General features: G+C 46.8%; 1 protein-coding gene across 5 annotated transcripts in view; it reads right to left on the reverse strand.

The window, feature by feature from the left end:
- Positions 1-3,580: 3,580 nt before the first annotated feature.
- TUFT1 (tuftelin 1) overlaps positions 3,581-27,169 on the reverse strand; it is a 44,787-nt gene continuing 21,198 nt past the window's right edge. For 2 of the 5 annotated variants that reach the window (XM_007977189.3, XM_073008384.1), the window contains exons 2-13: positions 25,665-25,739; positions 25,152-25,253; positions 23,859-23,945; positions 23,227-23,316; positions 21,624-21,689; positions 18,616-18,729; positions 14,007-14,135; positions 13,400-13,494; positions 8,664-8,769; positions 7,752-7,835; positions 6,448-6,548; positions 3,581-5,513 (exon numbers count right to left, since the gene is read on the reverse strand). In XM_007977189.3, coding sequence (XP_007975380.2) covers positions 5,450-5,513; positions 6,448-6,548; positions 7,752-7,835; positions 8,664-8,769; positions 13,400-13,494; positions 14,007-14,135; positions 18,616-18,729; positions 21,624-21,689; positions 23,227-23,316; positions 23,859-23,945; positions 25,152-25,253; positions 25,665-25,739 — 1,113 coding nt within the window. In that variant the 3' untranslated portion in view covers positions 3,581-5,449. The remainder of the gene's footprint in view (positions 5,514-6,447; positions 6,549-7,751; positions 7,836-8,663; positions 8,770-13,399; positions 13,495-14,006; positions 14,136-18,615; positions 18,730-21,623; positions 21,690-23,226; positions 23,317-23,858; positions 23,946-25,151; positions 25,254-25,664; positions 25,740-27,169) is intronic. The other 3 variants (XM_007977190.3, XM_007977191.3, XM_007977192.3) reach the window with 3 other exon arrangements.

A 27,169-nucleotide genomic window follows, 5' to 3' on the forward strand; every position in this document is an offset into this window, starting at 1 on the left:
TCACTACAGTCTCCACCTTCTGGGTTCAAGCGATTGTTCTACCTCAGCCTCCAGAGTAGCTGGGATTACAGGCGTGCGCAATCACACCCAGTTAATTTTTGTATTTTTAGCAGAGATGAGGTTTTGCTATGTTGGTCAGGCTGGTCTTGAACTCCTGACCTTAGGTGATCTGCCCACCTTGGCCTCCCAAAGTGCTGGGATTATAGGTATGAGCCACCACGCCCAGCCCAAGAGATACTTCAACAGAGGAGACATGAGGACCTGTTGACAAACTGGATTTAAGGGATAAAGGGACAGGGAGCAGTTTGGAAGGAAGTCCATTTTGGACCTCGACCCTGAGATTACAATACAGCCAAGGACAGAGGTCTGTCCTCTAAACCAGTGTTCTTCAGATTTGTTCCCACAGTAAGAAATATATTGTACATAGCAGGCCAGTTCACACACAAGCACATATGGACAAATATAAAACAGACACAGAACCGGGCGTCATGGCTCCCGCCTGTAATCCCAGCACTTTGGGAAGCCGAGGAGGGCAGCTCACCTGAGGCCAGGAGGTCAAGACCAGTCTAGCCAACATGGTGAAACCCTGTTTCTACTAAAAATAGAAAAATTAGCCGGGTTACGTGGCGCACGCCTGTAGTCCCGGCTACTTGGGAGGCTGAGGCAGGAAAATTGCTTGAACTCGGGAGGCAGAGGTTGCAGTGAGCCAAGATCATGCCACTGCACTCTAGCCTGGGTGACAGAGCGAGACTCCATCTCAGAAAATAAATAAAATAAAAACAAAACAGACATAGGGTAATAAAACTCCTGCAGACATATACAAGTTTGGGCCTGGAATCCTAGTGAGAGGAAGGGCTGGGTGTATAATCAGCACTGAATTGATAGATTGAGTCACAAGTACTAATGACTTCCTTTCCCTCGGCTGTCTGAGGTCCTGTGGTCTAAGACTTGGCGACCAACACCTTTTAGGAAATCAATTATCCTGCTACTACTATCCACCCTCAATTCTGTGTCCCAGGGGGCTCCAGGAGAAGAGAAATTCCAGCAGAAAGGCCACACACATTTTGTGTTTAAAGTAGGTCTCACTGCCACAGAGCATGTTGTGCTAGAAATTACCTTTAAGAAACATCTTTATCTTCAGCCTGGGTATGGATTTTCCTTGGAGAAAGAGGGAATAGGGAATATTTAGGTCTCCAACTTTGGAGTTTCAAGGCCATCCTGCTTAGAACTTGGACAGGGAAGACAGGAAACAATTTCTCCTTGCAAAGTTAAAGTCTTAAATTGAAGTGTGAAAAAAGAGGCCAAGGGCCCTAGGCTAACACTTGTTGTTGAGTCATAGACTGAAGAAGCTCAGGCCCAAGCTCAGTGATGCTTGGCTCTGAGGAATGAGGAAGCCAGGGGATTATTAGAGGCCCTGCAGGAAACAGCAACACACACTAAAGAGCTGGTTAAAGAGGGAAAGCTGCTTGCTTTTCCAACCCAAAAGTTGTTACCCTCCTCAGTCAAATTAAGTTGCCTTTTTTTTTTTCTTTTTTTTTGTGTGACGGGAGTCTTGCTCTGTCGCCCAGGCTGGAGTGCGGCGGTGCAACCTCGGCTCACTGCAAGCTCTGCTCCCGGGTTCACGCCATTCCCCTGCCTCAGTCTCCTGAGTAGATGGGACTAGAGGCACCCGACATCACACCTGACTAATTTTTGTATTCTTTGGTAGAGACGGGGTTTCACTGTGTTGGTCAGGCTGGTCTCAAACTCCTGGCCTCAAGTGATCCGCCCCCCTCAGCCTCCCAAGGTACTGGGATTCCAGGTGTGAGCCACTGCGCCCAGCGTAATTAAGTTGCTTTAACTCCTGTCATGTCAGAGCACCTTTCAAAAGTGGAAACACTTCCTAGTGGGATATTTCATAGCAAAAGGTACTTTTAAATAGAGATGAAAATGAGCCAATCAATTCTTGGCCTTAGAAACTTAGTTTGAAAGAAGTTCCAGTGCACCATTTGCTTGAAATACTGTGTCACTGCCAGGCTTTTTCCTGTGCAGGGGAAGGAACAGACGAAGATGGGGAAGACAGGGGCAGTTGTTCGGCAGGCAGGGTGCTGCTGCTGCTTTTCCCATGCTGGGCTGACGCTCCAGGTTTATAGGACGCTGTTGATGACGGCTGCATGTCTGAGCAGCTCTCAACATCCAGCTCAAAGAAACAGGCCTTCATGGCAGAGGTCCCAGGGAATCAGACTATCCTCCCTCCACAAAATATTAAGGCAGCACAGAGGAGCTGGCTTACAAATGACAAAACATAGGCAATAAACAGGCCACTGAAGCCAGGAGCACCTTACTCGCCACACCCTTTCTTCAGGCCCTGAACACTATCTCATTCTCCTTCAGTCCCCCATTCTCCATCTCTAATTGACAAGATAGCCAAGATACAAACCATATTTCCCAGACTACATTCCCTTTCCAACCCCCCCGCCCCGCCCCCGCTCCCCTGCGGCATGCCTCTATTCTCTTTGGCTGTGGTGTAACTAAACTCTAGGAAATATACACCAGTGGCATGTTTTTGTCCAAGGACTCTCTTAGACCCCTGATTCGAGTCTCTGGAATGCCTCCAGACCTCTCCATTATCTGCAACACAAATCTCAGTTCCTCCCACTGAGCCCAGGATGCCCGGCGGGAGCCTCCGTTTCGTGTAGGGCAGCACACTCACTCCAGTATTCCTCCAGCTCTGAGTCTTCTTGGCACCTTGGTCAACCCCGCCCTGCTTCCATGCTGTTAATATTCTGAGAGCAAGTACAGTCTAGATCTACCCATGCCAAACAAGACTGCCAGAGAAAGAAGAGAGCCACGGGTGTCAGAAGACAAATCCAGGTTTGGAAAGGAAAGAGGTTTCCAATGCATTTGAAGCCTGCGGTGTGAATTGGCTGAGAAGCAGGAGAAGGGGGAAGAAGAGAAATCAGAGAAAAATATACACTCTTTCAACTGAAGAAGAGAAATGGAAGCTAGAAAGGAAATAAGCCAGGGATGAGGGGGTGTTGTGTTTCTGGTTTCTTTGGCCCAGAGAAGATTCGCGTAAATTCAGCTATGTCCCCATTTGGCCCTGCAGTCAACTGCCTCCTTGGCAGAAAAAAAAAATCATGAGACTAATTGAATGATGCCCAGAGACAGCCAGAAACGAACCCCCTTGAACAGCTGCAGTCAGCATTTCCAGGGTGCTTTTCATTTCTGCAAAGGGCATGCAGTTACTCATCTACCTCCAGTGCTGCTGGGTCTATTTCTATGTAATCACAGGATTCTACCTCTGTCTCTTCCAAATGAGACACTATGCGGCCAAGCTTAGGGATCCTACAAGGCCACTGCTCCAGAGAGGGTCAAAGCTAAAGTTAGGGGCTGCCTCCTATAATCACGACTCAGACCACGGAGCTGAGCTGCTTCTAATACCTCTATAAATGCCACGAAGTCCTCATATCATGGCATTTGGGATGTCTGGACCACACCTCCCACATGTGGATAACAGGGTGCCCATCTTCCAAGAAGCACTACAATTTTCTTCTTTCATCGCCCCTGAGAAGTGAAAGGAAACCAGACCAGGGGGTCAAAAGAGACACATTAACATAATTTATTAAATTCGCCACACAAAGAATATGCCACAGACAACAATATCAGAATGGGAAGAAACATGGAGATCACCTGCTCTGACCCCCTCATTTTACAAATGAGGGAACTCCCTGAAGTCCCAGGGCATTGTTATGGGCAAAGCCAGAATGTGAGCCCAGTCTTGGGACACAGAAACACACAGACTTAAGGCTTCTGGTTGTGAGCCACATAGAGCCTAAACACTTAATCCACATTTGTTTTGAATTTTTCTGATTCCTATAGTAGCATACTCTGATGCCTATCTACTTCTCAAGGCTGTAGGAAGAGCCCTAAAGAAAAACACCATGGGCCGGGCGCAGTGGCTCAAGCCTGTAATCCCAGCACTTTGGGAGGCCGAGGCAGGTGGATCACCTGAGGTCAGGAGTTCAAGACCAGCCTGGCCAACATGGTGAAACCCCACCTCTACTAAAAATACAAAAATCAGCCAGGCGTGGTGGCATGCCTATAGTCCCAGCTACTCGGGAGGCTGAGGCAGGAGAATCGCTTAAATCCGGGAGGCGGAGGTTGCAGTGAGCTGAGATCGTGCCACGGCACTTCAGCCTGGGTGACAGAGTGAGACCCCGTCTCAAAAAAAAAAAAAAAAAAAAAGACAAGAAAAAAAGAAAAACAATAAAAAAAGAAAACCATGATGACCTGCAGGGTCATTCAGAGCCAGAACAAAAGACTAATTATGGAGCAAGGAGTTCGGAAGGGCTAGTGAAGAGCTGATCTAGGCCCCAGAAGAGTCCTGATTGCCCTTTTTCTTCAAACAACATATACTCTGACCCCAAAGCCTCAGGGAAAGTATACTCACCTTCCTGAGCTGCAGATCAAGTTTGAAAGAGAAAGGGAGAAGAAACAGGCAGAGGAAAGAGAAAGATTTATAATAGTGTCACTCTGACAGCTTTCCCAGTTTCAAGCAAATCCAAACATTGCAAGAGAAGGCTATAGAACTCTGGTATTATATCAATCATGAGATGTAAGCAAAACCACCAATAACTTAGCAAAATAAATACAAAGAGGATTTTGCCGGGACTGGTGGAACCCAGTGAAAACAGTTTTTAGGCTCTGGGTCAAGAAGACTGAGGTGTGCCTGGTGGTGTGCACCTTAGGGAAAATCCCTAAAGAGACTCTGGGAGTTTTCACAGTAGAGAGAAGTCACACATAACTGTCTGTAGCCCTAGAGATTTCTTCTGCAAAAGGCTACTCCCTGAATGTACATTCCCTACTCCCCAGAAAGACACCACCACCCAAAGCTTAGGTTCACTGGCTCTCACCAGGCCTCGCCAGGTAACCCCACTATCTGTCTGCAGGAGGCCAGGTCAGCGTAGGCTGCAGGTGGAGCAAGTAGAAAAACAAACAGTTTGTTGCTAAGAACTGAGCTGTGTTTGTGGAAGGAACTTCATTCCCCCAGGACACTCTCCAATCGCTCTGGACATCTGTGTCTCCAGCTTTTAGGGCTGAGGCAAATCCTGTCAACTCTCCCAATCTGATGAAGGCCTGGCTTATGGGGCAGCCAGAGTCCAGTCTACAACAGAAGGGAGGCTCTCTACAGAGAAAAATAGTCGCTGTAGGAATATAGATACTGCCCTGTCCTGCTCGCGGGACAATGTCTTCCAAAGGGCTGCAGTTGCCTTGAATAGGTGCTCATGCTCTGTCTGCCCAGCATAGAGTGGCCAGGAGCTTGGGAATGGTGAGACACAGGAGCCCTAAGTCCTGGGTGCAGCCAGGGGACAGTCAGAAAGTCAAAGTCAGCGCTAACAGCCAACAGGGGCAGTGGGCTTCTCCGAGGCAGAGGCAGCAGCAATGGCAGCATCCATCTCCAGGCAGCTCAGGTTTCCACCACTCGGATGACAGGCATGGGCTTCGGGCTGGGGGGCTTGGATATCCTAATACTGAAAAGAAGGTTGGAAACACTGAGCTGTGCTGGGAACAGCTGTGTTGTGGCCCACCCTTCACAGAGCCTGTGGAATCTTCACATTTGCCTCTGGAATCTTACACTGCAGTGCCGGCTGATCACTTGGGTTCCAAGTGCTTTAAAATGGTAATTATTCAGTGACATCTAAGAGAAGATTTGGGGCATGATACATGTGTCTTGTAGCAAGGGTGAAGAAAAGAGAGGGGCAGTTAAACAACTGAGAAGTGGATATAGCTGTGATTCTCGATTTTGTCAAGATCACAGGTCCTTTTCTGAATCTATTAGAGGCAAAATACCCTCTCCCTAGAAATATGCAAACATTATAAATAAATTTTGTAGGCCGGGTGCGGCGGCTCAAGCCTGTAATCCCAGCACTTTGGGAGGCCGAGACGGGTGGATCACGAGGTCAGGAGATCGAGACCATCCTGGCTAACATGGTGAAACCCCATCTCTACTAAAAAATACAAAAAACTAGCTGGGCGAGGTGGCGGGCGCCTGTAGTCCCAGCTACTCAGGAGGCTGAGGCAGGAGAATGGCATGAACCCGGGAGGCGGAGCTTGCTGTGAGCTGAGATCCGGCCACTGCACTCAGCTTGGGCGACAGAGCGAGACTCCGTTTCAAAAAATAAATAAATAAATAAATAAATAAATAAATAATTTTGTATACCATTTCAGGTGGTTCATACACCTCTAGAAGCCATTCATGGACCTCCTTGGGCTTGTGGTAACAGGTTCTACCCTAATTGGGTTAGAAAATGGTTCTGGCAAACAATGGGTCAGATTAGAGACTGAGGGAGGAAAGTTGGATCTAAAGGGGCCTTGTTCTTGCCTGAGCACTAAATGTTCCACATAGCTCTGTCCCTCCTTCCCCCCTCCTCCCTGGCCCCATTCTATCTACACACGCTCACTCACCTGCCCGGGTTGTCTGTCTTGGCCCGGGCCTGGGTGCTGAAGTTGCCATGACTGATTTGCTTTTCTATCAGGTGTTCCATCCGGTCGTGCATCTCTAAATTCTGTAACACAATCTTAGGGGTTAGAGTTGGCCTTTTTCTAGTTTCCCAGGTGTTACATTCACCTAGTGCATTCTGGTCTCTCCGCCTGTGTTTGTACTGCTGTTGCCTCTACCCCCACCATGTGTGCCACCACCTGGATACCGTCTTGCCTCGTCTTCATGATCATAGATTGCACTTGTCCTCCAATACCTGCTCCTCTGTAACTCTGTACAACACTGACAGACTGATGGTTTCCTATATACCCTCTACATACAGTTCTTTTTTTTTTTTTTTTTTTAGAGATAGAGTCCCACGCTGTTGCCCAGGCTGGAGTGCAGTGGCGTGATTATAGCTCACTGCAGCCTTGACCTCCTGGGTTCAAGTGATCCTCTCCCTTAAATCTCCCAAGTAACTGGGCTACAGATGCATGCCACCACATCTTGCTAATTTAAAAAAAATTTATTTTTCAGAGACAAAGTCTCACTATGTTGCCTAGGTCTTGAACTCCTGGCCTCGAGCAATCCTCCCGCCTCAACCTCCCTAAGTGCTGGCATTACAGGCATGAGCCACTGCACCTGGCCCCTATATATAATTTTTTGTCCTCAGTTGAGATACTCACTTGCCTTTGCTGATATGCTATTCTATAAAGCATTCTTTGGTCTTTTTAAAAATATACATTTTATCTCTGACTAGGGACTGCGAACTCCCTAAAGATAACCCTTTCTCCCATTTATCTCCCTCACTACAAGGGATCTTCACAGAGTGTTTGCAAAGTGATCTTCGGGTAGTCAACAGATAGGTAGGGCCCTGTGGCAAAGTGGAAATTAGACTAGGAAGGCAACTCTTTAGATAATCTAGCCCTGGAAAAGACTCCATCTATATGAATGCCTCTTCCTCCTTCACAGCCCAGCACCACTGCCAGCTCCTTTGCAAAGCCTGGAGGGTCAGAATTAGCCTGCGTGCAGCCATGGCATGTGGCTTGCACCAGGATGACATGTCAATTGAAGGTGGGGTGGAGGGGGTCATCTCATCATTGTTAGTAGCTTCCTGAAGGTTCTCAGAAAATGTTTACACAACTGAACTGAAAGTCAACCAACCACCCTAGGTATTCACTTCAGAGCAGCAGCGAGACATGACAAAGACCCCTCCATAACCTCTGTCTCCCTTGTGACCACCTTCTCTTCAAGAGCCCCGTTCCCCTGCTGGGCTGCCCAGCACACACACCTCTGCCTCCAGATAGGCGATTTTCTCCTTGAGCTCCTGGATGGTGGTGTCCTTTGACTGGATCACAGCTTTTGAATTCTGGAGCTGCAAAGGTGTGGGAGACACTGGAGCTCATTTTGCAATGACTCATTACGCACTCACCAGACTTTTCACCCCAGCTGCTGGGGAAGCCAGCAGAGCCCCGCAACTCCATATGACTTCATTAGCTTTTCTACAAAGGCTTCCTTTCAGTCAATATTAAACTCTTGATTATCCCAGGGGCGGGAGTGAGGAGTGTGTGAGGGGAATACCACCCTGAGAATCCAAAATAATGAATGACTCAAAACCCATTCCATTTGGTTTTGGAAAATACAAATTATTTTTTCATTCGAGACATATTTATTGAGTGCTTACTACATGACAGACTCTGTTCTAGATAATGGAAAACAGCAGTAAATAAAACAGACACTAATGAGCTGACATGAAGCACATATGACCTCCCAACCTTCCAGTTACGGGGCGTTAGGCTCCCAAAACAATTCTGCAAATCGACAAATCCTTAGTATGCTACCCTCAAGCTCAGGTGGGGTAAGGCAGGAAAGCAGCCATGAGGCTCAAAGACTGATAATCTGCACAGATAACAGTTTATTATGACTCAACTACTCATTTACCCACACTCTTCACAGAGTACATGAGAAATTAACCTTTTTCTTCCTTTCCTATTGGAAAGCAGAGGCTAAATGGCAAACAAACATAACAGCAGGGGAAAGATAGGAGAAAAGCAAATCCTAATAACCCGAACTCTGGTAATTGGTAGCTATAAATGTTTGACATGGGAAATGTATGAATGTAAGTCAAGCTCCCTAGGAAACAAATAAGAGCATAGACTTGGGGTGACCCCCCGAGGGCAGGTTATAAACCAACCCAGCTTACCTGCTCTATCATTTGCCGGACTTTCCGCTGCTGGCTCTTGAGCATGTCATCCAAGTGGTGGATCTTCTCCCGCAACCCAGCCACTTCCTTTTCCAGGGTAGCAGCCCTGGGGATAAAGACCAGAAGGCTGAAGCAAGGGAACAAGATGACTTCTTTACCCAGTCACAGGAAGAGCCTTGAGCTTGGGAGGTTCCCATTAATGAGATTCCCTTTGCCTGATTCCCCAGGAGGCTGCCCTGAAAAGTAGGTGGTGGGTACCTTAGAACATCACATTAGAAGCACTGAGGTCAGGAGTTCACGATCAGCCTGGCCAACATGGTGAAACCCCATCTCTACTAAAAATACTAAAAGTAGCCAAGTGTGGTGGCGTGTGCCTGTAGTCCCAGCTACTCAGGAGGCTGAGGCACGAGAATTGCTTGAACCCAGGAGGCAGAGGTTGCAGTGAGCCAAGATGGTGCCACTGCACTCCAGCCTGACCACAGAACAAGACTTTGTCCCACAAAAAAAAAAGAACATCACATTGGAAGCATCATCAGGGATCACCTACTCCAAGTGAGGAAACTGAGGCTCGGAAAGGTTAGAAGGGATAAGTCATTCTGGAAAACTCTGGAGGGTAAATCTAGAAGCAACAGGTAGATGGTTCCAGGAAGCCATTTTTATATTAACACAGGAAAGACTTTCTCAGTATTAAAGCTGTCAGAAAGTGGGCAGTCTCATGTGTAATAAACTCTTCATTACTGGAAAGATTCAAGTAGGAGCTAGTATCTTCCCCACCCCACCTTTCTTTTTTTTTTTTTTTTTTTTTTGAGACGGAGTCTCGCTCTGTCGCCCAGGCTGGAGTGCTGTGGCCGGATCTCAGCTCACTGCCATTCTCCTGCCTCAGCCTCCCGAGTAGCTGGGACTACAGGCGCCCGCCACCTCGCCCGGCTAGTTTTTTGTATTTTTTTTTTAGTAGAGACGGGGTTTCACCGTGTTAGCCAGGATGGTCTCGATCTCCTGACCTCCTGATCCGCCCGTCTCGGCCTCCCAAAGTGCTGGGATTACAGGCTTGAGCCACCGCGCCCGGCCTTTTTTTTTTTTTTTTTTTTTTTTGAGACAGGGTCTCACTCTGTAGCCCAGGCTGGAGTGCAGTAATGCAAACATGGCTCACTGCCGGGTTGACCTCCTGGGCTCAAGCAATCCTCCTACCTCAGTCTCCCATGTAGCTGGGACTACAGGCACATGCCACCACACCTGGCTAATTAAGAAGATTTTTTTTTGGTAGCGACAGAGCCTCACCATGTTGGCCAGGCTGATCTCGAACCTTTTTTTTTTCTTTTTTTTGAGACGGAGTCTCGCTGTGTCACCCAGGCTGGAGTGCAGTGGCGTGATCTAGGCTCACTGCAACCTCCACCTACCGGGTTCACGCCATTATCCTGCCTCAGCCTCCTGAGTAGCTGGGACTACAAGCGCCAGCCACCGCACCTGGCTAATTTTTTTTGTTTTGTTTTTTGGATTTTTAGTAGAGACAGGGTTTCACTATGTTAGCCAGGATGGTCTTGATCTCCTGACCTTGTGATCCACCCACCTAGGCCTCCCAAAGTGCTGTGATTACAGGTGTGAGCCCGGCCTCGAACTCAAACTCAAGCAATCCTCCTGTCCCTGCCTCCCAATGTGCTAGGATTACAGGTGTGAGCCACCATGCCCAGTTGGAGCTGGGATTATTATACTCAACACCATCAAGCTGTTGGCAGAGATTTGGAGGAGGGAGACAGGATTGCTCCTTAAAGCCCCTTTACACAATTTTGTTTCTAGGTCTCCTGATTCCCAAACCACTGTTGCTTCCTTTGCATCTTCTAAGCAGACTGAGCCAAGATCCCCCAAAGGGCAGTGTAAAATAATGAGAAATATATAATGGGTCTCCATCCTGGTTCCTGCTATACAGCTCCTATGTTTTGTTATAATATTTGGTCACATTCCCTGGTTCCTGAGTCTTGGAATCTCCAAGACTGACGAGTGTCTTTCTGTATGCTAATGATGACTGGTGGCTGGGGTCCCTGGACAGCTTCAGGACGGGGCTAGTCAAAAGACCAAGGCATGATTAAAGGGTTGAAACTTTCAGCCCCACAATTCCCGCTAACGTCTGGGAAAGGGACAGGGATAGGAGCTAGAGACTAAACTAATCACCAGTGGCCAATAATTTAATCAATCATGCCTATGTGATGAACCTCCGTAAGAACCCAAAACAAAGGGGTTCAGAGCTTCCAGCTTGGTTAATGCATCCACATGCTGACCTTGCCCTATGTACCTCATCTGTCTGTTCATTTGAATCCTTTACCATAACCCGTAATAATAAGTGAAACGTTGGCCAGGTGCAGTGGCGCACGAATATAATCCCAGCACTCTGGGAAGGTGAGGTGGGAGGACTGCTTGAGCCCAGGAGTTCGAGACCAGCCTGGGCAACATGGCAAGACCCTGTCTCAATGAAAAAATTTTTAAATTAAAAACTAAGTAGGCCAGGCATGGTGGCTTACGCTTGTAATCCCAGGACTTTGGGAGGCCAAGACGGGCAGACTGCCTGAGGTCAGGAGTTCAAGACCAGCCTGGCCAACATGGTGAAACTCCATCTCTACTAAAAATACAAAAAATTATCCAGGCGTGGTGGCACACGCCTGTAGTCCTAGCTACTCAGGAGGCTGAGGCCGGAGAATTGCCTGAACCCGGGAGGCGGAGGTTGCAGTGAGCTGAGATTGCACCACTGCACTCCAGCCTGGGCAACAGAGTGAGACTTGGGCTCAAATAAATAAATAAATAAATAAATAAATAAATAAATAAATAAATAAGGAAAATGTTTCCCTGAGTTCTATGACAGCAAACCCATTACAGCAAGTTATCAAACCTGAAAAGAGGATATGAGAACCCCTAATTTATAGCCAAGTTGGACAGAAGTGTAGGTACCCTAGACCCCACCACTTGTGACTGGCATCTGAAGTAGGGGCAGTCTTGCGGGACTGGCCCTTAACCTGTGGCTGTGCACTAACTCTGGGTTATCTCAGAATTGAATTAAAGTGTAGGGTACCCAGCTGGTATCAACTGAGAGTTGGAGAAGTGCTTGGCATGGAAAACCCATATATTTGGTGTAAGAAGCATTATGAGTAGAGGAACAGTGTTCTTTTAGTCAGGTTACTTGGGAGAGTATCAGGGTTTGGGCCCCTGAAGAATCCATCACTCCCCAGTTCTGCCTGAGGAAGCTGACAAGTACATGCTGCTTGGGGTACCATGCAACCTGAGCTACCCCTTATCCTTCCTAAACTCCAAGTATTCTAAATTTCCACTTTCAGCTCTCCAATGCCCTACTTCTCAGTCTCCTTTTATGTAGAAATCAGCACATACTTGACACAGCTGTCACTGCCATTCCTAAGCCCTGGCTTCTGATTATCTAGCCCTTTTGTCTCTCTTGCTCTGCCCATGTGCACCTACCCACCGAGAAAGGAGTGCTGATTAATTCTGATATTAATTCTGATACAAAGTCCAGTCAGAAAGGAGGCTACAATATGACGTGTGTATGACATGCCAGGAAGGTCATATCTAGGTTATCCTAAAGGACAGAAAATGCTTCCAGAAGACTGAGGGGCCCTAAAGGGCAAGAATTGTGTCTGTTCTTCTTGGAATTCCTTAAAAGGCCCTTCAGATAATGTCTTGTTGAACTAAAAAAGTTCCACCTTATACAACGAAGATCAAACCAAATATGCTGATGTTAAATGTGATTTACCATTTGAGGTCTTATTTATTAATTGCCAACAGCATAATTTCCAAATTCCTGAAGATCTAGAAGGCACAATCTTTGCTCTGTAGGTTTCATTGGTTGTCTGGGGCCTCTGATTTCCTCTGATCAGAGGGAATTTGCAAAAGCCTCCCACCTTGGAAGTAGAAAGGATCTCAGTGATCACCTATGGGACTCTGCTGACAGGTGGTTCTCAGTTTCTATCTGCATTGCTTCAAGTAACAGGAAGTTCAGTATCTCCTCATGAAGCTGCTCATTCCATTTTTCTTTTTTTTTTTTTTGGAGACGGAGTCTCGCTGTGTCCCCCAGGCTGGAGTGCAGTGGCGCGACCTCGGCTCACTGCAAGCTTCGCCTCCCGGGTTCACGCCATTCTCCTGCCTCAGCCTCCCGAGTAGCTGGGACTACAGGCGCCCACTACCACGCCCGGCTAATTTTTTGTATTTTTAGTAGAGACGGGGTTTCACCGTGGTCTCGATCTCCTGACCTTGTGATCCGCCCGCCTCGGCTTCCCAAAGTGCTGGGATTACAGGCGTGAGCCACCGCGCCCGGCCTCCATTTTTCATCAGCATGACTGTTAATCAATTCTACCCTCAAACAGTTTACAGTCAGTTTTTGTTTCAGCGGGGAGGAAACGAAGGCATAACATATCCACCGCACTGATCTGTGGAATGACACACAGCAACAGCAGATGCTCCACCAGCTCTTGCTTGCCCTTGGCTCTAAAACTGTGAAAGCCTTTTCTTTAGGTTATTACCCCATGGAAAATGAACTCCCTGGAGATGGCGGCCTCCCAAATGGTATCTCTTGGGTGGGGCTCCACCCTGAGCAAGCTCATGGTGAGTCAGAGCTGGAAGATCTGACATCAGCACCAGCTTCCTCCCCAGACCAGGCCACCACAGGAGCGACAGGCTGCATGGCCCGCCCTCCCCTCCCTGCAACCCAACTTCACCGTGCACAAGAGCCAAGCCCTTACTTTTCTCGTTCTGCTTGGCAGTCAGCATTGTTGCTCCGAAGTTCCTCTAGGGCCACCTCCCCTTCCCTGACTTTCGCCAGTAAGGCCTGATGCTCCTGGGTGGGCCACAAAAGAAAATCTAGGATGAGAAGATGGCAACAGTTTCTGTGTTTGGGGTGAGATGGGTGCCAGGCTGGGACTTAGCCCCTGCTGGGCCTGGACAGCTGCCAAAGAGCAGCAAGATGAGCTGGTTTGATGGGGCGCCCTCCCTTGACGAGGAGAACCCTTCCCACTCTCACTCAGCCTCACCCAGCTGCCCTGAGGCAGAACCCAGCCCTGCATCACGCAGGCCCACTCGCCAGCTATGGCTGCCAGTCCCTGAGAAACCAGGACTTCAAAAGGGGCATCTGTACAGGAAACTAATGTGGAAATAGGATCAACGCTAGTTACGGGGAGGTTAATTCCTTGAAGGCTAAAAGATATTTGAAGGGATCTGCCAAAGGAAGCTGTGAAGTGTGCTTTTCTGGAGACGCTGGGAAAAGAAGGGTCTTGGCAACCGTTTCAATCCACCCACAGGCCCCTTCCAGCCCAGGAGTCCAGGCAATGACAACCAAGATCCCCCAATTACCGTCTCCATCCCCAGTAAGCGCCTCTGCAGCTCTCCAACTTCTGCCTCTTTCTGCTCCACTCTGTCCTCCTCTCTCTGAAGGGCCACATTACTCTGTTCTGTTTCTCTCTGGTACCGGCTGAGTGTGACCTAAAACACAGGACAGGAATACGTTAAATGGTGTGGAAAAAAGAACAAACATGGAAAAAAACCTTAGAAAAGAACCCAGGAACCTGGGTGGCTCTGGAGCCATGACAGGAGAAAGCTGGTGACACTGATGGGCACACCACCAGCTCCCCTTTGCTGTGCAGGACCACCTCAGCACTCCAGCAGTGTAAGTCTATTTCCAGGGTTAACTGGCTCACAGTTGATTGAGGTCCACTTTAAAGTGACACCTGGAACCCACAAGCACTACTTTTCAGATAGGTGACTCCTTCAACATCCCCATGAACCCTCCACCACCACCCAAGCTTAACCCAATGTTGTGGCTTTCCTACAAATTCAAAAGCAAATAATCCCAGGGAGGATACCTCCAGCTCCTTCCTTCTGTCTCCTCAATACCTCCCACCCTCACTTCCAGCAATAGAGCCCACACACGACAGCCAAAATGGCACCTGGAAGGGCTACTAAGCATCAGGAAGAATTCGTCTTATTTATTTATTTATTTATTGAGACAGAGTTTCACTCTTGTTGCCCAGACTGGGGTACAATGGCGTGATCTCGGCTCACTACAACCTCTGCCTCCTGGGTTCAAGTGATTCTCCTGCCTCAGCCTCCCAAGTAGCTGGGATTACAGGCATGCACCACCACGCCCAGCTAATTTTGTATTTTTAGTAGAGACGAGGTTTCTCCATGTTGGTCAGGCTGGTCTTGAATTCCTGACCTCAGGTGATCTGCCCGTTTTGGCCTCCCAAAGTGATGGGATTACAGGCGTGAGCCACCGCGACCAGACAAATCTGTCTTTTATCAGAGATGAGAAACCAATTTAGAGAGGACAGAAGCAGAATGTTAAAATGAGAAAGCAAAGAACTTTCCTCCTTTCTTCCACCTTACGTCTTTCCAACTCCTACTCATCCTCCAGGTCTCACTTAGATGACCCTTCTTCCAGAGAGCCTGGGGGAGGAGCCCCTCCTTCGTGTGCCCAGGGAGAGGGCACACAAGGAACACACGGCCTTCCCTCTCACAGCATTGAACAGATTTTGCCCAGTCACTGTGTGCACCCTGAAGTAGACTGTCAGTGTCCTGATGGTACAGACTGAGCACCATTACACTTCTAGAGCTCCCACAGTACCTCGTATGCAGTAACTACTCAATAAAATCATGAGTGGAACTGATGTTCATCTAATCCAACCCTCTCCTTTAACAAGTAAAGGTCAACTGACCTATTCAAGGTTACCCAGCTAGTGAATGACAGCCAGTGCTAGGACCCAGATACTTCACCATCCATTTCAGTGCTTCCCAGGTACCTCACACTGACTGCTCATCATTTATTAAAAAAGAATCCAGGTAACTTCTGGAAAGCCTAGCTTAGCCAGCCCTGGGAAAACAGAACATCAGCAGCCAGTTTGTCCGGCCCTTCCCAAGGTCAGAACTGGGGAGGAGAAAGTACAGCACAGGGTGATGTATGATGGGATGTGTCTATGCTACACACCAGCCCTGTCCAGAGCAAACTCACTCTCACTGCAAATCCTTCTTGACATCAAGCAGCCAGTAGAACAGGAAACCGTGCTTAATAGCAAGTTATTTTCATGGTAATTGATCATCTTGCCCTTCCTACCCCGAGGTTCAGAAAATTAGACCAGGGAGTCCAATTCACTAGGAGAGACTGAGACAAGCCTTCAAATGACCCATATTAACCTGAAACAGGCCATCCCCATAGGCAGGAACTTAAAAGTAAGGCCTTTCATTTCTGTATGTAAATAAACACTGCACCGAGGTTGATGTGAGCTCAAGCACAGTGTTAACAAGGCCATGGTCCGATTCTTGCACCCCACTGTCGGAGCAAAAGGTTAAAAAAAAAAAAAATACGGACTCCCCTTCCACATTTGACTCCATAGCTCCAGCCAACCCTGCCCCCAAGGGAACGTCTTAATTATAAAAAGGTTGCCAACCTAGCCCAACAGTGGGAATGACCCAAGGAGCATCTCCTTTTTCAAAAAAAAAAATTACTCATGTATTATATTATTTTTTAGACAAGGTCTCAATCTGTTGCCCAGGCGAGAGTGCAGTGGCGTAATCATAGCTCACCATAGCCTCCACCTCCTGGGCTCCAAAGATCCTCCCACCTCAGCCTTCCAAGTAGCTGGAGCCACAGGCTTGCTCCACCACACCGGGCTAATTTTTTTTATTTTTGTAGAGATGAGATCTATGTTGGCCAGGCTGGTCTCAAACTCCTGGGCTCAAGGATCCTCCTGCCTCAGCCTCCTGAGGGATTACAGGTGTGAACCACAGCGCCCAGCAAGAAGCATCTCCTACTACAGGTGGTGCTGCATACTATGGGGTTAAGAAAAATAAACCTTCTAAATTCTGGACAGTGGGCTACAGCTGTCAGGGTACTTTTGCTCAGGCTCTGAAATCCAGAGCAGCAGACTCCTCCATGTGTGATTAAAACCAGCAAGTATTTCTGTTAATTTCCACAACTTCATAATGCCTCTCAATGCAGATTTTTTTTTTCCAAAATTCACAACCTGGTCAGTGCTAGAGCCTCAACCTTACTTTCCTCCTGTTTTGTTTGGAAAAGGTAGGAAACAGCTGGTCACCAACTGATATATCACCAACTAAATTATACAAATTATGGAATCTGAAATAGATGCAACATACCCCTTCACCATACAGTTCCTTTGTTCTGAGAGGACAAACTAATTTTAATATTAACCTAAGTCCAAGCTATTTACAATAGGAAAATCTCCTTGTTAAACTGATTGCTAAGAAAAATATAGACAATTTTATATTTCTAAAACCCTTCAGAATAATCAAGTGTCCTCACATATATTACCTCACTCGATCTACACAACAAACTTGTAAGGTGTATTTCATTAACCCTTTTTCCAAAAGTTGAAACAGATGCTCAGAGAGGTTAAACTACTTGTTCTAATAAGACTTCGGCTAACACAGTTTATCATCCTTGGTGCCCTTCCTCCTCACCCCCAAGCCTCCTCTCAAAAATTCTCCTCCTCAGTTCCATGAAAATGAAGAGTTCAGGCTGGCGTTTCTCTTTTTACCAGCTCCCAGCATGCCTACGCAGGATATAACCCTATCATAACATATTTATGACACAAAGAATATGTTACTTGTGGAAGAACAAAAGCAGGTAACAAATGGTTAACCTCACACAGAGCAGTTGGAAAACTGCCCATGGGCCAGGTGTGGTGGCTCATGCCTGTAATCCCCACACTTTGGGAGGCCGAGGCACGCAGACTGCTTGAGCCTAGGAGTTTGAGACCAGCCTGGACAACATGACAAGACCCTGTCTCTACAAAAGGCACAAAAATTAGACAAGCATGGTGGTGTGCACCTGTTGTCCCAGCTACTCAGGAGGCTGAGGTGGGAGATGGCTTGAGTCTGGGAGGTGGAGGTTGCATTGAGCCAAGATTGTGCCACTGCACTCAAGCCTGGTAACAGAGTGGGACCCTGTCAAGAAAGGAAAGAAAGGAAAGAAGGGAAGGGGAGGGGAGGGGAGGGGAGGGGAGGGAGGAAGGAAGGAAGGAAACTGCCCATGTACCTTGTTTTATACTCAAAGAATTTTCTAGAAAACATGGAAGACCTCACATATAGTAGGGGGCTTTACTCTCCATTTATAGACTTCTGTACTATAACAGTAATTAATATACTCATTCCAGGCCGGGCGCAGTGGCTCACGCCTGTAATCCCAGCACTTTGGGAGGCTGAGGCAGGCGGATCACAAGGTCAGGAGATCGAGACCAGCCTGGCCAACATGGTGAAACCCCGTCTCTAATAAAAACACAAAAATTAGCTGGGCATGGTGGCACATGCCTGTAATCCCAGCTACTCGGGAGGCTGAGGCAGGAGAATCACTTGAACCTGGGAGGCGAAAGTTGCAGTGAGCCAAGATTGCGCCACTGCACTCCAGCTTGGTGGCAGAGTGAAAAAAAGATACTCATTCTAGACCACAAAGCTCTGCAAAGCTGAGTCTAGAGCCCAAATCCTCCAACTCGATGGGTGCAGTTCTTTCTACAACAACACAGATTTAGTCACTCATCCAGTCCACGTTTATGAAGCACCTATCTAATACCAGGTATTGCGCCAGACACTAGGGACACGGGGGTGACATGCCAACAGTAGTCCTTGCCTGCACAGAGCCCAGGGATTCTTACCACGACACAGACAGAAATGACTTCTCAATCACTGGCTGCCCCAGATGGGCACCACCCTCAAATTCATCAGAGCAGAGAATCCCAAGCTGCCCTTTGAACTATGGGCTGGCCTTGGACAGTAAACAGTATAAATGTCCAGGAGAGGGAGAAGCAGACAAGCGTTCTAGGCTTCACAGTCTTGTTTTCCAGTCTGTGGCACTCAGCCAGAGACAGGAAGTCCAAGCTGAGACATCACTGGCACCTGTGTGCAGTAGCCCATCCCTTGGGGCACCTTCTCCCCAAATCCCAAATCTCACCTCAAAAGCCACACGGTCTGACTGGTGTTGCCGCTCGGCCTCCTGAAGCTTGGCCAGTAAGTCCTGCACAGTCTTCCTCAAGCTCTCAACATCCTCATTTGTACAGGTGTCCACCTACAGCCAGAGCAAGGAAGGGAAGAGGAAGCCATCAAGTTTCTGACTCAGTAAGAAAAGGTCCCCTCCCAGGCACACACTGGTTTGGACCATCTCGTCCAGACCACCCTCACAAAAGAACTGTCATCACACAAGGGGAATTCTGAGTTATTCAATGAAACATTGTCCTTTCATACCCTAAAGAACCCTGCTAGCCTCAAAACACCCAATTATTTTAGGACATGCTCAGTAGTATTTCACTTATGTATCCACTGATTGATTTCTTGGCGACTATGTGGATGCTGTCTCTAGGTGTGTGTCCTATTTCCCTCTATCCGCCTACAACTCTCTGAGAGCAGAGACCATGTTCCCCTTTGGACTACAGTTCCCATAGGACAGGGACTATGTTGCACCCATCACAAAGGGAGTGGTCCAAAAGCACATCCTTTACCATTCTCAGCTTTTGGCACTGAGAGCAGCATATAAAGGGTTACTGATGGATGGACAGGTTTATGGCAAAAGCATGCAATAAGTCCAGGAATCTGATTCGATGTGGAAAACGTGTCTCATCGAGGTAACTGCTCAGTCTCTCCCAGACACACCCAACCGTGGGCTGGTGGTTAGGGATGAGCTAACACGTAGGGTCTCGCCCCCATCTCTGCTGCACGGGCACCAGACACTTCGATTACGAACTCCCTGTGAGTCTGACAGAAAAATCTCTCCCAATCTTGCACAGTGGGAAGCAGCAACGCCTTCAAACCAGAGCTCAGAGCTCTCGGCTGGGAGGAGGGAGACGGGGTCCCAGTCTCTGCATTATCATCCTGTGGGTGACAATGAAGAAATGAAGTCCTGTGGGCCTTCATTTCTTTATCTGTGAGGCAGTAAGTACACTCCCTACCACACCCTGCCTTACAGGCTGCCTCAAAACTAGGTAAGATAACATCCGGTACAGCTTTGAGCTTGTGAGAAGAAAGTGGCCAAACAGATATTACCAGGTGTTATTGTAATTTGTTGCCAACAATGTATTTGCCAAATATGGTGATTCAAAAGAAGGAGAAAGTCCAAGCTTCACATCTAAAGCAAGTGGTTAAGAATCACAGCATTCCAAATCTAGATGTTATAAGTTATCCAGTCAATTTCCCTAAATCCTCACCTGAGCCAATGGGCAGGTGAAAATGTTTTAAAAGGCTCCTGGAACACAACTATTATGCACTTATTTCAAAGAGTGTTCTCATAAGGCTGTTTAATGGCATGGAAAACTTTCATGAAAATATTATTTCATCATGTGATATAATATGAAGCAAAAAAGTAAGTTATAAAACTACATGTAGAGGCAGAAGCAATGAACTAGATTTTAATACAGCAATTTACATAGATCCTAAAAAACATGGTACCAGGGAAAATAAGAACAAGCTACTGGGTAGGCTGAGGTGGGAGGACTGCTTGAAGAAGATATAGCACAAGTTCATCACGTATATTGAAACATTTTACAGGCATATTTAAAGCCATATATTGAATTCATTACAGTGAGTGCCTCTTGCAGGAGGTGGAGAGGCAAAAAAACCAAAAAACAAAAACTAAAACCAGTGAGAGGCCTTGACAGGACCCACGAGGACGATGTGCCATGAACTAATGGGTGGGTCTGATTCAACCTATACCTGAGGGCCAAAAACACCGAATGCCAAAACATACCCAACTAAAGAAACAAACAAAAAAAAAAATTATAAAGACATGTCACATACTGTACAACGTGAATATTATAAATATATATTTGCATTCAGGTAAAGATGAAATTTCACTGTGGTTTTTCTCTGAGTAGATTACAAGTGACATTTTTTTCTTCTTTCACTTTTCTGTGTTTCTGAATTTTCCAAATTTTCTACAGTATGTTTTGTATTATGTAATCACAAAAAAACATAATAACACACTTTTTAAAAATACAGTCATGGTAGCCAGGTGCAGTGGCTCATGCCTGTAATCCTAACACTTTGGGAGGCCGAGGTGGGTGGATCACCTGAGGTCAGGAGTTCAAGATCAGCTTGGCCAACATGGTGAAACCCCATCTCTACTAAAAATACAAACATTAGCCAGGCGTGGTGGCTCATGCCTGTAGTCCCAGCTACTCAGGAGGCTGAGGCACGAGAATTGCTTGAACCCAGGAGGCGGAGATTGCAGTGAGTCAAGATCACACCACTGCACTGCATCCTGGGTGACAGAGTGAGACTCTGTCAATCAGTCAATCGATCAAGTACAGCCATGGAAGCAAATACTATATAGTTATTCAAAAGAATGAGGTGGATCTATTATGTACTGACATGGAAAGAAGGTTATAATATACTCTTTAGTTAAAAAAAAAAGCAAGCAAAGAAAAATGTATTTACCATCCTATAGTTGAGAAAAGCACATATATATTATATACATATATTTATCATGTATATATGGTATGTATATAACATATACATGATATTTAAATATGGTTGTCTATGTACATAAAAATATTCTAGAATACTGGCACTCAACTTTAGCTAAACATTAGTATCACCTGAAGAGCTCTTAAAAGTCCTGATGCCCAGGCCACCTATTGGAACAATGAAATGACAAGCTCTAGGGATGGGACCCAGGCATCATATCCTTTAAAGCTTGCAAGGCCATTCCAATGAGCAGCTGAGGATGAGAAGCACTGCCCTAGAAAGATCCACCCACTTCAATCTGTTAACAGTGGATACTCGTAAGGAGTGAGATTGGGGAAGGAGAATTTCCACTCTTTATATTTCTCTGTTGTTTGAATTTTTATGTCAACTACTACTTTTGTATTTAATGAGAGAGAGAGAGAGAAAGCAATAAACAAAAGGACGGGGAGGAGGCAATCCTGCCCCTGGCTAAGCAGAGCCACCGTTGTGTCCTCTGTTACCCACCTCACGTGGGCTGCTGTACAGGGCCGTGGGACTCTGACTAAAGCCATTTGGCTTTTCTAGCACCACCTGTTCAAAGAAAAATAAAATTGGTAGTTAAAACAGATGAAAGCAACCAAGTTTGAACATTATTCTCCTAACACTCAAATCTTAGAGAAGGACAGGGAGAGAGAGAGGAAGGTGAAAGGGAGGCAGGGAGAGAGAAAAAGACAGGGAGGGAGAAAAAGGAAGGAATTAAGAAAAGAAAAGAGGAAGAGGGAAGGAAGGGAAAGAAAAAAAGATTCCTAGTGTTCCTTGAGAAAACAGAAACAAGAGGGGGTGGAGAAATGTGTGTGGCCTTGAAAGGGAACACCCTAGCCTTGTAGGGAGGATGAAAAAAAACCTCAGGCTAAAACCTTTCAGCAGATAGAAAAGTATGTGTAGTCCATTCTTCTTAGCCAGGGAGTAAGTGCAGCTGCCTGCCACAAACAAAGAGTTTCCCTTGCCCCCGGGGATCCTGGCAAAGTTTGACAAAGCAAAAATTACAAAGGGAAGCCCTTTTTAAATTATTTCTGACCCAAAGCCTGATTATTCATCATATGACAGCTGGTTTGTGCAAACAAGGGGGCTGGACTTTGGGCCAGTCTCTGTGCACATTAGGTTCTTCTGCCACCTGACAAAGGAGCTCCCACCAGCCAGATGTGAGCTCAGGCACTGAAAGGCCTGCCTTCAGCCAAAGCAAAAATTAGGAAATGTTCCACCACACAAGTGCATGTCCAAGACAAAGAACTTTCCTTGCACCAGCTGCTGGGCCGCTGTTCCCCTCAAGGGAACGAAGGCAGGGGCTGCTGCCGGAGCAAGACACCCTGCCCCAACCAAAATGCAAATCAAAGATACAACTCAGAATCTAAAGGATGAGGGCGAAGTCACAAAGAGACAGCTCTGTTCTCCCGAGGGCATCTCTATCCTCGAGTTTTGGAAAAACTGAAAAGCAGGATCCCAGGATTATCCATCCCAGGAAAGACTTATCCAATCTGTTCGGTCTAACACTTACTGATGCCTTCTAATCCCAGACCTGGGGAGAGAGGGAGGGTGAGGATACAGACACGGGATGGGGGTGGGGTGAACTCCTAACCTTGAGGAGCTTCCCATCCCAGGTTAGACATAACTATATATAAGATTAATAACGGGCTAGGGCACGGACTTCAATTCACACTACAGGTGCCACCCAAACTAAGCAAGATCAGCTTATGAGAAGTGTGGATTTACAGGTGATTGTCTGCTTTATAAAATTCCATTATTACAGGAAGCTTGATCACAGAATCTTTATAGATAAGAGGCTTTGCTAACAACTGATGATATTTAATTTCTGTAAGTTCAATTTCTGTACAGTGTTTCAGGAGCAGGTGTACTTATGCTTAAGCTGACATGTGTAAATGTAAGTGCTCATCGGCTGGAGAGTCCTAACCAGATTGTGAGTGCTCCAGAGAAGCCAGCATCACCTCTATTTTCTCCATTCCTGGCAGAGATGCTAGACTGAGCACACACTGGGTAATTGGTAAATGAGACTGCCTGGCACAACCCCACCTCCTCGGTGGGGACCCAACCGTGGACCATTTCCTATTACCTGTATCTCCTGTCGATGGAGAGAATCTCCTAGGTCCCTGTCAAGCTTGCTACTTATATCCTCCCGGAGCTTCTGTAGGCAGTTCCTGGCCTGGGAGGGGAGGGGAAGAAACTTGAGCTTTAGGGTAGAGAAAGAGAGCATGCCAACTCACCCAACTCTGTGCACCATCCCCAGCCTGGACTACGAGTCAGGCACTGTCCTAACTACTGGCCGTAGGATGGAGAGAGGTACCCTGGTCAAGTGGGGCTACAGCTCACATTCTTGTTGGGGAGACACACACAACACAAAAGACAAATAAGTAAAATGTGTAATATGTTATATGGGCATAAGTGCCAATGAGAAACATGAGCCAGGAAGGGAGTGAAGAAATGCTGTGAAAAGTTGGCTGGTAATTTTCGATAGGTGGCTGGGGACAGTGCTAGGCACATAGTACTTAAGTATCCGTGGATTAATGGATCAGGTATGAAGGGTCAAAAGTTATATATTTGACACACAGGAGGGGATGGTGGCATTTCAGAGGCATAAAGGAAAAAGAAGCGGAAAAACCAGAATCCACAAAAGAAGACAGCCAAAAAAAATGTGAGATTTAGAGAAATGACCTAGGCACTGCGTGAGAGGGAAGGGGTGCCCACCTCCTGGATGTACTGGACCTCACTCTTCAGCTGGTTAATATTCTTCTCATGAATCATCTTGTCTCCAGACCTCCCCTTCAAGTACACCTGAAATAGGAACACTATTTAGTTAAGAAACCTCAAATTAAATTAACTATATGAAAATAGGCAGCTTCATATAGTGCTGGTGGGAGGATAAATTGTTACCGCCAATTTACCGGGTGGAATGTGGTGATTCAGATCAGAAGACCTAAAAATATATTTACCTTTTGGTCTATCAATTCTACTTCTGGAAATTTACCCTAATGCAGTAAATTTAGCTACATGCTCTATAGCTGTATTGGCATAAACACTCACATATACACAGTCATGCATCGCTTACTCACAGCAACACATTCTGAGGGATGCGTCATTAGGCGATTTCATCCTTGTACAAACATCACAGAGTGTAAACACACAAACCTAGACGGCATGGCCTCCTACACCCCTAGGTTGTACGGTGTACCCTATGGCTCCCAGGCTACAGACAAACCTGCACAGCATGTTAGTGTACTGAATACTGTAGGTGATTATCACACAATGGTAATGTATCTAAACCTAGAAAAAACACAGTGAAAATGGAGTATAATCATCTTATGGGACCACTGTTGTCTACGCAGTCCGTCACAGACCGAAATGTTGTTATGCAGCACATAACTGTACTGTAACTGAGTCAATCATATGGTATGGGATTTATATCTCAAAAAGCTGTTTTATTAAAAAAAAGAGAGAGAAATAACAAAAATCATTTTATTTAAAAAAAAATAAGTTCCATCAGCCAGGTGGGGTGGTGCACACCTATAATACCAGCATTTTGGGAGGCTGAGGCAGGACGATTGCTTGAGCCCAGGAGTTGGAGACCAGCTCAGGCAACAAGGTGAGATTGTCTCTACAAAACTGAAAACATATAAATAAATAAATAAGTTCTATCAGGATGAACCCATTATAGGAAAATAATAAGTTCCATAAACACACCTCCTACCTGTCTCCACAACCTCCAGCAGCAAAACATGGTCAGTGGATAGGCCCCTAGTAAGGTCATCCAGTACGGCCCCTTGCCTGGGACCAGGCCGCACCAAAGTTGCTAACAGGCAGACTGTAGTCTCCTGGTATAAATTAAGATGTTTCTAGGAGATTGCCAGGAACTAGCAGCTCAGGTCTGGTTCCTTCCATCAAACCACAAGCTCCCTTTGGCAACAACATCAACTGCTCCCTCTCACATACGTGCAGGGAGGAAGAGGACAGGGAGAAAGGTTGGAGGTGAACTAAGCTTACCTTAATGATCTCCTCATGTCCATCATGGGACTCCACCAGTTCTGAAGCCAGAGAATGACCAGTGGAGTGGCCGGACACCATGGCATAGGTCTTCCTTCCCGCCTGGCCGAAGAGAGACAAGACAGAGAGAGAGATGGCTCAGAAATCACACGGCAAGCCCAGAACTCCTGCCCCTCAACTAATGCAGAAGACCTGTTTCTCAAAAGACTTGAAGGGTTAGTCTGACTTTCCTCTCCAAAAACTCATTTCAGAACTTCTAACACAAGCCACACAGCAGCAAGAACACCGGCCAGGGAAAATTGGCAGAAATAGCAGCTTAGTTTTAATTTTAGTGGGGGACTCCTCCTGCCCCAAAGCAGTACACAAGGCTGAGGCAAGCTGGATGTTGCTGAAAGGAGGGGCTCCCACGCTCACGTCACCAGAGTCGGCTCCAGGCAGTACTAGGGTAAGAGGCCAGCAGCAAGGAAGCACTGGTGTGGGGAGGGGGCCTTGCCCACCAGAATTCCGCAGTACCTTCTGGGCTATGTGTTCAAGTTCATCTCCTGTCAGTTCACCTTGGAGAGTCAGCCTGAGAATGTCCACGCTGCCCTAATAATGACAATGACAGCAACAATAACCCCTCACCTTTACAGTCTACAGGTACAAAGTGCTACCAGTACAGCGTGCTTCTGCCAGCCCTGCGGAGCGGGCCTTGTCATCACCACTTCACAGACTAGGAAAACAAGTCCAGGGAGGCAGCGTTACCTTGCCCAAAATCAGGTGTTTGGGGCGGTGACTCTGGGACCATCTGACAGTCCTTTCTTTCACAACAAGGACTACATGGCACACTGCTCTGTACAGCCCCAGCAGGGCTACCCTGGTTCCTGGACAACAGGGAACACATTGCATGCACTCTTCTTTCTCTGGTTGTGGAGAGGTCATTCCTGGACTGCTCATCCTCAATCCAGAATTTCTGCTCCTGACAACCAGCCAGCAAGTTATTGATGCACTTTACAAGACTAGCATATTCTTCCTGAACTAAACTATAAGAAAATACCTGAATTCAAACTCCCATTTCTATGAGCCACACAGAAATTATCCAAGTGAAAGCAGGCAAGATAACAGGTATTCATCTAGAGATCAGCCTAATTTCAAAGAATAAAGCAGGTTTTCTTTCATAAGTCAAATAAGAGTGTGTGTGTGTGTGTGTGTGTGTGTGTGTGTGTGTGTGTGTATGTGTGTGACTGCAGCCTCGACCTCCCAGGCTTAAGTGATCCACCCTCCCAAGTAGCTGGGACTATAGGTGCACCAATATGCCCATCTAATTTTTGTAATTTTTGTAGAGATGAGGTTTTGCCATGTTGCCCAGGCTTCAAAGAAGGTTTTTTAAAAAAAGGCTGGGCACGGTGGCTCATGCCTATAATCCCAGCACTTTGGGAGGCCAAGGCAGGTGGATCACGAGGTCAGGAGATCGAGACCATCCTGGCTAACACAGAGAAATCCCGTCTCTTCTAAAAAATACAAAAACGAAATTAGCCGGGCTTGGTGGCAGGCGCCTGTAGTCCCAGCTACTCAGGAGGCTGAGGCAGGAGAGTGGCGTGAACCCGGGAGGCAGAGCTTGCAGTGAGCTGAGATGGCGCCACTGCACTCCAGCCTGGGCGACACAGTAAGACTCCGTCTCAAAAACAAAACAAAACAAAAACAAACAAACACACACACACAACACTTTGTGGGGAAAATTAAAAACCTGAAAGGAAAAAACGTGGTAGGAGGAAAAACTAGGGGCCTATAGATTAGGAAGATGATAATGTTGAGAGAAAACTAACAAGGCAGAGTAGATCACCTGTACTATGCATGGAGGTGAATGAGGGGCTTAGCCACTATGGATCTCTGGTTCACACCGGAAAAATAAGGAGTTGGACCAAGTATATCTCAGGCTCCTTCTGGATTCCATTCTGTGACAGCATGAGGATGGAGTATATGCCTCTCCCAGACAATGAAGAGAAATAGGTGCTGGGCTACCCAAGAATGAAAGTGAT

Source organism: Chlorocebus sabaeus, chromosome 20, assembly GCF_047675955.1.
Source record: "Chlorocebus sabaeus isolate Y175 chromosome 20, mChlSab1.0.hap1, whole genome shotgun sequence".
Lineage (NCBI taxonomy): Eukaryota > Metazoa > Chordata > Mammalia > Primates > Cercopithecidae > Chlorocebus > Chlorocebus sabaeus.